The following is a 12,919-nucleotide window of genomic DNA, read 5'->3' as shown; positions in this document are numbered from 1 at the left end:
GTTTACCAAAAAGGGTGTGAACCCCATATCATTCATTGATGGTGACATCTTTGCTGTGGTCTTATTAGACTGAACTTTTAATGGCTCAGTTATTGTTTCAATTACATTGTAAGAGCAGTAGAGATACAACGGTCACAGTTACTGTCGCCCCTGAAAGTGAACCAAATCAATTCAAGCTAATGCACTCAGGGCATGCAGGAGTAGAGCCGCTGCTCCTTCATATCGAAAGGAGCCAATTGAGATGGTTCGGGCATCTGATCAGGATGCCTCCTGGGCGCCTTCCTTTGGAGGTTTTCCGGGCACAGCCAACTGGGAGGAAACTCCGGGGTAGACCCAGAACTCGCTGGAGGGACTACATGTCCAATCTGGCCTGGGAACGCCTTGGGATCCCCCAGTAGGAGCTGGAGGGCGTTGCTGGGGAGAGGGACGTCTGGAGTGCCCTACTTAGCTTGCTGCCACCGCGACCCGACCCCGGAGAAGCGGCTGAAGATGAATGAATGAGTGAATGACTGTTTTTGTTTTTTGGGAAGTTGGCAAATGGAGGATTATTGTGGATTCTCAGCACCGTGGTCCCTCCGTCCAAGAACACACAAATGGCAAGATGTCAACCTTCCCTCCTCCAGCCCAAATGTCTGGGATTGCCTTTGGGAGGCAGCTTCTACAATTAGCATTGATTTGATTTTATTCAAATCAAAAGAATTTCTGCAAAAGTAGCCCTCTTTTTTTATTTTGGATCAAAAAGTTAAGTCTGTGCTAGACCTTATCTAATGAAATCTTTATTACATGTGTTGAGAATGTAGAAAATGTCTGTATATTTAGATTATGTATGATTATATGAGTAAGGCCCTGTAATTAATGATCAGAAGTTAAATCAAAACTGAAGGCTTGCTTTTCCATGTAAGCCTAATGATTATTATGATAATCACCCTAATTCGGACCTGATCTAGAAGTTTGATGTTTTGTCCTACTCTCTCGTGTCCCATTCTGTCACAGAGGCAGCCCCCATCCGTACATCACAGCTTTGGAAAACCGTGTGGACTGCTGGCCTGTCCTGCTCCTGGAGATTGATGAGTTCGTCCAGCAGGCTGCTGACAGGCAAGGCTTTCCCCCTCACAGCTTTCCCCCTCACAGCTTTGCCCCTCACAGCTTTGCCCCTCACAGCTTTGCCCACACCACAGACCTCCAGTTTGCCATAAGTAGCTCTTCTCACTCGGTACACTCGCTTCAAAGCCATCTGGCAAGAGGTGTCAGGAAAGTAGACACATATTTACTCTAGGTAACACCACCCTAGAGCACACGTTAAACTATGATGACCCAGGACTGAGGGTCAGTGCCTCGGGAAGCTTTGGTCTGGCAGTGAGTGCACTGAAAGAGAAAGCCCAAAGAGCTTTCTGTGCAATAAAAAGAACATTCTATAAAACAGACGTCCCAATTAAAATCTGGTCCAAAATCCCAGTGATAATAAACATCAAAACAGATCACTTAAATTCTGGATGCACATTAAATCAAGTCCCCACCACACACTGCAGTTTAAAGCATCCAAATCCAAGAGGTAAGAAAGAGTCCCCTCAGTCAGCTGGTTGTGAAACTAACTGACCCCGTAACCACTGACACAGATGAGTTTCAGACTAGCACCGCTAACCAACCACAGACTAGAGTAAACCACACCATCACACCATGCAACAACTCACATGTGGAACACCGGGACATAGAAACCAAATGACAACACAAGTGAGGATGTTATGGAGCCCTAAAAACAGAATACAAACTGGCTGACTGTCTGTCCACTGTCAGAGACAGTCAGCAGAGACACATCCTTACCAAGTACAGGCTCACTGACCACGGTATAGCCACTGAAAAGGGCAGACACACAACACATCTTGGCTACCAAAAGAGCAAAGACTACGTGGTCACTGTACAGCAGGTGAGGTGGAGACAGAGATGCACTTCCTGCTAAATTGTGAGAAATTCCGGAACATAAGAGAAAAACACAAGGAGACATTTGAAAACCAGATTCCAAATGTTCTCCTGCTGGGTGAGAAAGAACAATGGCCACTTGTTTTAGGAGAGGGTCAAAGGTCACACCTTGCGGCACAATATGTGTCAGAATGCCATAGCCTAAGGGTCAGTGAGTGACCAAACCACTGTCAATTACTGTCAGTTGCTGTTCAAGTGCTGTTCTATGTTTCTGCCAGATCTATCTATTCCTTTTTCCTTTTTTGGCTTGGTTTGGTTTTGTTTTGTTTTGTTCTCCGTTGACCTGTTTTGCATTGGCAATATTGTAATTAATGCAGTCATGCCAATAAAGCATCACTGAACTGAACTGAATTGAATTGAAATGAAGAGCACATCCTTCCCCTTCTCTTCTGCCCAAGCAGCTTATCAGGCTACTGCTGCAGCCGTTACTGTAGCGGTGAATACACGTAGCGCGGTACATGCCACATATGATGACTGCACAAAACATGGTTAATGTTAATGTTGGTTTAGGCTCATCTTCATGTTAAGGGAATAACACATGATGAAGTGTCTTTTCCAAGAGTCATAACTTTTTCAAAAAACTGTTCTTTTTTTAACGTGTATGCTATGCATATAGATAGACAGACACAGAAATACATACATATATGATACTTCCATCAGGCAGTTTGTGTGGGACTTTGTTACCCCTTGTTCTCCATCCAGCCATCCATTATGTAAACCGCCCATCCTCTCAGGGACGCGGGGATGCTGGAGCCTTTCCCAGCAGTCATTGGGTAGCAGGCGAGGAGACACCCTGGACAGGCCGCCAGGCCATCACAGGGCTGACACACACACACACACACACACACACACACACACACACACACACACACACATTCATACCTAGGGACAATTTAGTATGGCCAACTCACCTGACATACATGTCTTTGGACTGTGGGAGGAAACCGGAGCACCCGGAGAAAACCCACACAGACACAGGGAAAAGATGCAAACTCCGCACAGAGGACGACCCAAGATGACCCCCAAGGTTGGACTACCCCAGGACTCCAACCCAGGATGTTCCTGATGTGAGGCGACTGTGCTAACCACTGCGCTACCGTGCCCCCCCCCCCTTGTTCTGTTCAGGTCAAACTACCCATTTTAAATAGCTATTAACCATAGATATTGTTGCTGTTGTTAAAAACTGAGATGAAGTTGAGATGGTTATTTTTAAATATGTTTTACAAACATATTGCTATAAAATCCAAAGATGGCTTGGATCAATGTGATCGGCTAACAGTACATCCATGGGTAATTACTGAACTAAATGTAAGGTTTAAAATGAGAAAGCAAAAGGAAAATTCCAAATTGGAGAATGAAAAAATGGAAAGCATCGCAAAGAATGTTGAACATTTTCTGAAGGTGGAAAGATTGAAATATTAAGAGATTTTGCATAAATGAGAAATGGAAACGGGTATCAACTTTATGAAGCCCTCCAATCTGGTTTCTGACCTGCACACAGCTTAGAAACAGCCCTGATAAAGGTTGCCAACGACCTTGTGATGGCAGCATACTCTGGGTCACTGCATCCTGGTCCTACTAGATCTGAATGCGGCATTCGACACCATGGACCACAACATCATCCTCCACAGCTTCAAGACCTACACCATGGTCAATGACACAGCCTTGAAGTGGTTCACCTCCTACCTCAGCAACCGGAGATATCATATATCACTGGGAGGGTTCTAGGTCCGATAACACTGCAGTGACATCCGGTGTCCCACAGGAGTCAGTGCTTGGGCCCATCATCTTTTTAATCTCTTTACTCCCACTTGGATGTATCATCAGACAAAACAACATCAACTTCCACTACTATGCTGACGACACCCAGGTGTACATTAAAATGCAACCCAATCCCACCAGCACAATAACCACCCTCAGCACCTGCCTGGAGGACATTCACTCCAGGATGAATAACAACTTCCTCCAGCTGAACAGCAAGAAGATGGAGGCAATCCTGATAGGGACCACCAGACAACTTGCCAACGCCGCCAGGATTGGTCCCTCCCTCGATGGCCGACTCATTCCCTTCTCCTCTGTTGTCACTGATCTTGTTAAATTTGACTTAACAATCTCATTCCAAGCTCATACCAAAGACATCTGCAAGATTTCCATTTTTCATCTTAAAAATATAGCTGGACCAATGCCATCACTTTCAAAAGATGACACCAAAAAACTGGTCCATGCACCACTCTTCCCCTGAACTGATTATGACAATGCCTGTCGCTCCGATCTTCCAGTCAAATCTATCAACTGTCTACAACTTGTTCACAACAGTGCCACCTGCCAGAGTCCTCTCCGGCTCAAAAAAGTCAGCCAATATAACCCCCATATTCACCCAACTCCACTGACTGCCAGTCCACTACAGGATCCATTTAAAAGTCCTCCTGACCTACAAAGCCTTAAATGGCCAAAGCCCCATTTACCTCAGTGTCCTCATCACCTCCTACAAACCCTCACACGCCCTCCACTCTAGCCATTCCCCCACTGCTCCACATCCCCCCTACACATCCCCAGATGATGGGAGACCGAACCTTCTTCCCTTTTTCCCCACACCTTTAGAACTCTTCTTTATTGGAAGGCCTTCTTTTAGGCCTTTTATAGTGGTCCACCTCTTTTTTTATTCTGTTTATCTTTTTACTTTTTATTTTACTGTGTACTTTTTTCTTTTACTATAGTCTTTTATCTGTGAAGCACGTCGAGATCTGTCTCCACAGATATGAAGCGCTATACAAACTCAATTTACTATTTTTTGTTACTATTTTGAATTCTTCAATGGGACGCAAACTCCTTTTACACACCAAGTCCGAATTCTGGGTCCAAAAATGTTGCGCATGCAACCTTACGTTTTGTCCATTAAGATTACACACCAACTCTAAAAAAGGTGGATGTCTTGATAACAGTTGATTTTATGAGCACATTTTATGAGCACAATGATGGGTTAAAAAAAAAAGAAAGAATACACAAAAAAAAAAATCAGACTTTGATGTGCAGAGGCCTCAGTTCTTAAACACCCTATTTATTTTTTGTCCCTCTCATGAACTTATTCGATGAAAACTTCTTCTCACACCCTGCCAACAGGGGGTTTGTTGGACCCATTTAAAACCAAGCTAATGGAATCAGAACTTGTCTTGTACTTAAATTTTGGGGGATTTTTCAGTTCATTCAAGGGGCACTTAACACGTGGGTGTAAAAATGGCTTGTGTTTGTATGCGACGCAGGGATAATCTGGCGTATGTGGAAATGCTGATCCCGTTCCTGCGCTACATCTTCTGTGAGCCGCAGAGGCAGACGGGGTATGCCGTCCTCAGACACAGCATCCTTAGTGTTCTACTGCCCCATAGCACCCCAGATGGAACAGAAGGCCGGAGCAAAGAAATACAGACCTCGAAGGTGTACGACAGTCTGCTCGGCTGCCTCTGCCAACTGGTTCCACACATGCAGGTGAGGCCACTGGTTTTCTTCCAGCTGGAGCACCTGGTGTTCCCAAGTTTGTTCAAATTTCACCACAGCCTCATTCAGTAAGAAAACAAAACGATAAAACTATAAGCAACAAAACAATAAAAGCCATATAAAAAGTTAATTCTAAAAAAAAAAGTCCAATTTGAAGGGGGGTTTTCAAAGACGGCAATAGATTTTCACCTGTCTGAGTTCCTTGAGAAGTGTCCCATAAGCTACATAAGTGGCTCTCAACCAGGTCCTCAGGTACCACCAGCACTGCTGATTTTCTATTCTATCAGGTAGTTAATGGCATTCACCTGTTGTGTCAGGTGTAATGCTGTGTTCGACAACTCAAAACTAGTAAAAACAACAACACAAAAAATGACATCCGACTTGTGAAATTTTTTTTAATGAGTATTTGTCGAACTTGGAATTACGTGTGGGAAAACTGTGGTATCAGAGCACCATTTTATGCGACCTGAACACTGATGATGTCACAGCAAGAAACAGTGGAACAAAAAGCTAAACATGTTTGCTAAATAAATAACTGGATATATATTCCACTTCCAGAAAATTACAAGAAAAAATATAGTTCTATATATATTTCAATATTAAAGTTTTTCTATGAGTATCACTTGTGGTTTTTTTTTTTTTTTTTTTTTTTTTTTTTTTTACTGTTCTCCCCTAGTAAACACTGGGAATGCACATCAAAGATGGAACTTTTCAACTTGAATGAGTTCCGAGTTGTCTTGAATGCAGTGTTAAACCTCTGTAATTGGAGGCTTAAATATATGAATGCAGTAGTGCAGTAAAATACTTTACACCACTCAAACAAGCACAATTTTCCTTCTTACTTCATCACTTGTAACTATGTGTGTGTGTGTGTGTGCGTGTGTGTGTGTGTGCGCCCGGGCACGCATGCAGTTTTAGATAATTGGTTTCAGGGGGACGAGATCAAGCAATTAATTCAATTGAGCTGAATTAAATTAAGTCAGTTTTATTTGTACAGCCCAATATCGCAAATTACAAATTTGCCCCAGTGGGCTTTACAGCAACACAACATCCTGTCCTTAGACCCTCTCATCAGATAATGAACAGCTCCCCAAAAACGCTTTAACAGGGAGAGAAAATAGGAAGAAACCTCAGGGAGAGCAACAGAGGAGGATCTCTCTCCAAAAATAGACAACATGCAATGATGTTGTGTTAACACAATTTACGCAATACAACATTGAAAGAGGATAACACAATTATAATGGAATTATAAAATATATGAAGAATATGATGAGGAGGATGCCGAGCAGTGTCCAGATGCCACTGGAACAGGCCAGGACCTGAGCCACGCGACCACTATCACCATGTAGACCTGACAAGAGGACAGACAACACATGCACACAAGAGAGACTCACATCAAACCATTCACATATGCGGGAGAAGAGACAAGAAAAAACATTGGTCACACATCAGAAGGCGAGAAGGATATAACATTGAAACAATGGATTTATAAGATATTTTAAAAAATGTGATGAGAAGGATGCCAAGCAGTGTCCCGGTGGCGACCATCATCACCATGGAGACCTGGGAGGAGGACAGACTACATGCAATGGAAATTTATTCCATAACTGCATGTAATATGGCCAAGAGATGAAATATAAAGAGAAAAGTAGAGGGCCAAAAACTGAGCCCTGAGGTACACCATATTTAACATCAGAGAATTTGATGTAATATTATTATAGCAAGCACAATGTGTTCTTCCAGATAAGTAGGACTTAAGCCATGAGCGAGCTAAGCCAGAGACACCAAAATTACAATTTATACTGTCTAATAGTATACAGTGATCAATGGTGTCAAAGGCTGCACTTAAGTCCAGTAGCATAAGCACAGAGTTGGAATCAGAGTCTATAGCCAGTAAAGGTCGTCAGCCACTCTGGTCAGAGTAGTTTCAGTGGAGTGACAAGCCCTGAAAGCCGATTGAAAAGGTTCATATAGATAGCTTTCTTCTATATGGGTTGAAAGTTGATACACAACTCTCTGTAGTACTTAAGTAAAGAATAGAAGATTAGAAACTGGTCGATAACTTTCCAAGAGACATTGGATCGAGGTGTGGTTTCATAAGCAGAGATTTGACCAGAGCTGTATTAAAACTGCTGGGAACAATGCCAGTAATAAGTGATAAATTAACAATGTCTAGCATTGTAGGTTCCAGAAAAATCCAGAGGTCTTTAAAAAAGTTTTGCTGGTAAGGGGTCAAGTAGGCAAGTAGTTGGTTTAGAAGCTGACATGAGCTTAGTCAAAGTATCAAGAGGATAGTCTCCAAATCTGTAATAACAGGGACTATCAGTGACTCATTATATAGATATAAATTCAGTAAAACAGGATCTGCAGGAGTAGCTAGAGTTGAAGAACTAATTTTGTTTATGATCTCATCAACTTTATTGCAGAAAAAGTCTAGAAACTCATGGGCTGTGAATGGTGAGCAGCTAATAAATAGCTGCTTTTTAGTAAATTTAGCTACAGTGTCAGAGAAATCTGGGATTATGTTTATTAATATTGATTAAGCTAGAGAGATACGCTGCTTTCACAGCAGATAAAGCATGCTTACATTTCAATAAACATTCATGCCAAGATCCAATTTTGATTTTCACCACTTATGTACCAGTCTCCTGCAGCCCCGCTTAGGTCCCTGACACACCGTCGGCCAATGTCAGGCCGTCAGTGAGCGTCTATGACCCTCGCTTTTGCAGTATGTCCTGCACTAGTCGGGCCCCTGTCAGCAGTTTTTCGGCCAATTCAGCATGTTAATCGGCGGAGCCCGTTGGTGAGAAAGATCACTCTGATTGGCTGTTCAGCTTAGCGAATCAGTGCAGAACGTACATGCTAGTTGGTCGTCGGCTGGAGTCTTTGCGGTGTGTTCAAGTGCTCCTTTTTGGCCCAGACAGCAGGTGACATGAGGCAACGCAACAGTTGGCCTTCATCACCGCTAGTCGATTTGGTGTGTCTGGGCCCTTAAGAGCACGTGTCTCATTGTTAAACCAGGGTGTAGGCCTCTTTAGTCACCTAGCTCTGGTAGTGAGAGGTGCAACTGAATCGAGGAGACTATAGAGAGGGCTACATTTAAGCCACTAGTGCAATTTTCAACAGAGTCAGTTACCACAGTGAAAGGAGCCAAGACTTCAGGCAGCTGCTGGCCAAATGCAGCTACAGTGGAGGGACCAATGTGGCGAGTGGCAATTACATCTGTGCCGACATTAACTGGACAAGCCAATAATGCTTCACATTTGATGAGAACATGATCTGACACAGCAGATGTGGTTGGCAAGACATTTAGATCAGAAACAGCTATTCCTTTAGATAAAACCAAATCAAGGGTGTTACCACTGCAATGAGTCGACTCTTGAAAAAACTGAGTGAACCCAAAAGTATCAGCTAGTGCCAGAAAGGTTTTACTTAGAGGATCAGCAGCCTTATTCAGATGAATATTGCAATCACCAAGAATTAGAATCTCATCAGAATGAGTAACAAGGTCTGAGACAAATTCTCCAAATTCTTCAAGAAATAGTGAGTAAGGGCCAGGAGGCCAATAGAGTATCACAATGTGGACTGAGCAGTCTGTTCGTGGCTGAGGGAGCTGGTCCAAGATCAAGAGCCTCAAAAGATTTGAATTTTGATTCAAGTTTAGAAGTTGAATTGAAAGTAAACTTAAATATTAAGGTGACACCCCCACCTTGTTTTTTTTTTTTGCCCAAGGTACATGGGCGTAAGTATAGTCAGATGGGGAAGCTTCATTTAAGGGAAGGAAAACATTTGGTTTCAGCCATTACAATGCATTTTATTTATTCAATGGCACCTTTCATGACACTCAAGGTCACCTTACATCAAACACAATAAACAACAAAGCAATAAAAAACATGAGTACAATCAACAATAAAACCAATTTTAAGCGTCTCATTGAAGTGATCAGTAGTAGGCGGAACTTTAGAGCTACCAATAGGTGCAATATTAATTGGAATTAGATATTTTGTATTATTAGTTGACCGTGTTGAGGACCTATGCTTTGGACGATATGTGGTCACATTCTTAATAACATTAGATGTTTGGTTCTGTAGAGTATTAAGGTACATCGTTGCACATTTCACTTCCACCAGTGGTAGGAATGATTATTAGATTATTGTGATTCACACATTTAGGAGAGGAGATTTGGGACCAATACAGCAGGATAGGAAGATGTTCTCAATGTTATAGACCAAGCTTTCGGTCTGATAATCTACACTACGAGAAATTCCTTGACTAAACATGTTAACTAAAGTACTTGACTCTACATCCACACTAGATTTAAACCTAGCAGGCTCTCTAATCACCTGAAACCTGCTGAATGATGAGTCCCTAGTGTCAAACTAAAAGTAGACGGCTATCTATATGGCTAGACAAAAGAGCGGCGTCGTCCTCAGTAGGATGAATGCCATCTGCTTTCAGCAGGTAAGGGCGGCCCCAGAAAGAAGGCCAGTTATCAACAAAGCCGAATCCCTGCTCATTACAGTAACGAGCCAGCCAGCGGGTCATTGAGGTGATCTCTGACCCCTCACAAGAAAGGGACCAGAGACGATCGATAACAACACATCTTTAGCAAACAGAGGCAGTTCTTTGGACATATGAAGAGGTATTCCTGGCTTAATGGCTAATTTAGTTAAACTACTGCACTTGCACTTTACTGTGACTGGTGTACAGAAGTCCTCAAGCTGGGTTGAGTTTCATTTTTATGGCTTTTTCAGAAAAAGACCATGTTGAGTGACAGAAAGAGGACTGACTGAGCAGAGTTCCTCCATGTTCTGCCAAGGGATGTCTGAGAGTGACTGCAATGATAGTGTGTGGTTGTGTGTGTGTGTGTGTGTGTGTGTGTGTGTGTAATGCTTCTGTGTGAGAGTTATATTGCATATCCACGAGGTGTTTCACGTATGAAAAGATTAACGTTTCCGTTACAAAGCTCTCAATAATAATAATGATGATGATGATGATGAGAATAACAATAATAATTGATGAATAATAATAATAATGATGATGTGATTTGTTTTTCTCTGGACTGGCAGTATTTACTTTTATATGATAATGACAATAATAATAATACTTTTTATTTGTGGGCACCTTTCAGAGCACTCAAGGACACCTTACAGAACACAGTAAAAAACAAGCAGCACTGTATCAGAAAGCATAAAATCAAAACAAAACAGGGTAGAATATAAAAAGTTAACACAACAGATAAGTATAAAATCATCATCTGCACAAAACTCAGTGAAGCGTGGATCAGACTGAATATGCCAGTTTGAAAAGGTGCGTTTTGAGATGGGATTTGAAGGTTGAAAGAGAGTCAGTGTTGCGAATGTCTTGTGGGAGAGAGTTCCATTGGCGGGGGGCAGAATGACTGAAGGCTCTAGACCCCATGGTAGTCAAGCAGGCCGATGGTGTAGTGAGTTGGAGAGCAGCAGAGGATCTGAGAGTGAGGGAGGGTGTGTGGCTATGAAAGAGTTCAAAAAGATATGAAGGAGCTAGGTTATTAAGGGCCTTAAAGGTAAGGAGCAGGATCTTGAAGTCAATACGGTATTTAACAGGGAGCCAGTGGAGTTGCTGGAGAACAGGAGTGATATGATCTATGGAAGGAGTTCTGGTACTGATACGTGCAGCTGAATTCTGCACCAACTGAAGTTTATGAAGACACTTGAGGGGAGGACCAAAGAGGATAGAATTACAGTAGTCAGTACGGGATGTAACCAGGGTGTGAATGAGTATGGCGGTGCTGTTAGGTGTAAGTGATGGGCGAAGATGATTAATATTGCGTAGGTGGAAGTATGCAGACCGAGTAACATTGTTGATGTGAGCTTAAAAAGATAATGTGCTGTCCAGGATGACACCCAGACTCAACCTGAGGCGATGGAGGAACTATAGAATTGTCAATAGTCAGAGAAAAATCTATGAAGTAGATTTAGTGCCTACTAGGAGGACCTCAGTTTTATCACTATAAGTTTGAGGAAGTGGTATGAAAACCAGGATTTAATTTCTAGTAAGCACTCAGAAAGGGAAGTGGGCAGAAGAGCGGAGGTAGGCTTGGTGGATAGATAAATCTTGGTGTCATCCATGTAGCAGTGAAATTTAATGCCACATTTCCTGAAAATGTGGCCAAGAGGTAGTAGGTAAATAATAAATAGGAGGGGTCCCAATACAGAGCTCTGGGGAACACCGGTAGTAACAGGAAAGGACTGTGATCTCAAATTTTTAAATTGGACAAACTGAGTGCTGCCAGAGAGTTATGATCTAAACCAGTCAAGGGGGGTGCCAGTTATTCCAATGGAAGCTAATTTTTCTAGGAGGATGTTATGTGAGATGGTATCAAAGGCTGCACTCAGATCAAGAGGGACAAGTATGGTTAAGAGCCCAGAGTCAGCTGCCATCAACAAATCATTAGTGATTTTCACCAAGGCTGTCTGTACTGTGCATGAAGCGAAAACCAGACTGGAATTGTTCAAACAGATTGTTGTGCATCAAGTGAGCATGTACCTGAGATGTGAATGTTCTTTCATGTGTTTTAGAAAGAAATTGTACATTTGAGATTGGGCGAAAATTATTCAAATTGTTGGGGTCTGTACCAGGTTTCTTGAGTATTGGAGTTATTGCAGCTGTTTTGAGAGATGAGGGAACAAGGCCAAAGGTAAGGGAGGAATGTATGATATCCGTTATTAAAAGGGATAGAGAAGGTAGACAGGCTTTTACTAAATGAGTAGGAAGGGGGTCTAGCTGACAGGTAGATGATCTGGATTTGTGAATGAGACCAGATATATCAGCACAATAAATAAAATGAAATAAAGCAATGACAGTGTTAGCCATGAGGGCCAATGATGCCCTGTCAGAACATGGTATAATTACATGATAATGAAGCATGTTGAAGTTGTGGTGAAAAGAGCTACTTACAACCCTTCTTTGATGGCAGGTTGACAGTGTGGAGGCAGTGTTGGAGCTCTGCGGCTTTGTAGAGGCTTTGCTCCCTTCCCTTGTGGGGTCCCCCGGGGCCCGCTGGCAGAGCGCTCAGCTGGCCCTGCAGTTGCTGTGTGCCTGCCAGCTGAGTCTGAAGTTGAGCGGAGACTGCCGACCACTGATCCACTTGATCCAGCGACTGCTGCCCACCTGCAGAGAGGTGAGCAGACCCACCACTTTATGGCCTCATTTAAAAGCTGTTGTTTGATATGAATTCATAAGGTACATTTGAACAGTTGCACTGACCTGTCTTTAAGCACTTTTGTGAAATAGATGGTGGTATGTAAGTATTTTGTGAAATGGCTGGTGGTATGTAAGTATTTTGTGAAATAGATAGTGGTGTGTAAGTATTTTGTGAAATGGCTGGTGGTGTGTCGGTATTTTGCAGTATCTTCTGCAATTCTGCAACTTGTACCAGCAACAATAATGTTATAGTTCATGCAAA

The 12,919-nt window shown here is 42.6% G+C and overlaps 1 protein-coding gene across 1 annotated transcript in view; it reads left to right on the top strand.

The window, feature by feature from the left end:
* The window catches only part of focad (focadhesin), a 148,486-nt gene that overhangs the window by 50,646 nt on the left and 84,921 nt on the right, over window positions 1-12,919 (top strand). Inside the window, exons 6-8 of the mRNA XM_056300322.1 lie at window positions 994-1,095; window positions 5,238-5,460; window positions 12,431-12,634. Coding sequence (XP_056156297.1) covers window positions 994-1,095; window positions 5,238-5,460; window positions 12,431-12,634 — 529 coding nt within the window. The remainder of the gene's footprint in view (window positions 1-993; window positions 1,096-5,237; window positions 5,461-12,430; window positions 12,635-12,919) is intronic.

This window comes from Lampris incognitus, chromosome 20 (genome assembly GCF_029633865.1).
Source record: "Lampris incognitus isolate fLamInc1 chromosome 20, fLamInc1.hap2, whole genome shotgun sequence".
NCBI lineage: Eukaryota > Metazoa > Chordata > Actinopteri > Lampriformes > Lampridae > Lampris > Lampris incognitus.
Note: the sequence above shows the minus strand (reverse complement) of the source record. Positions and strands in the feature narration are given on the sequence as shown.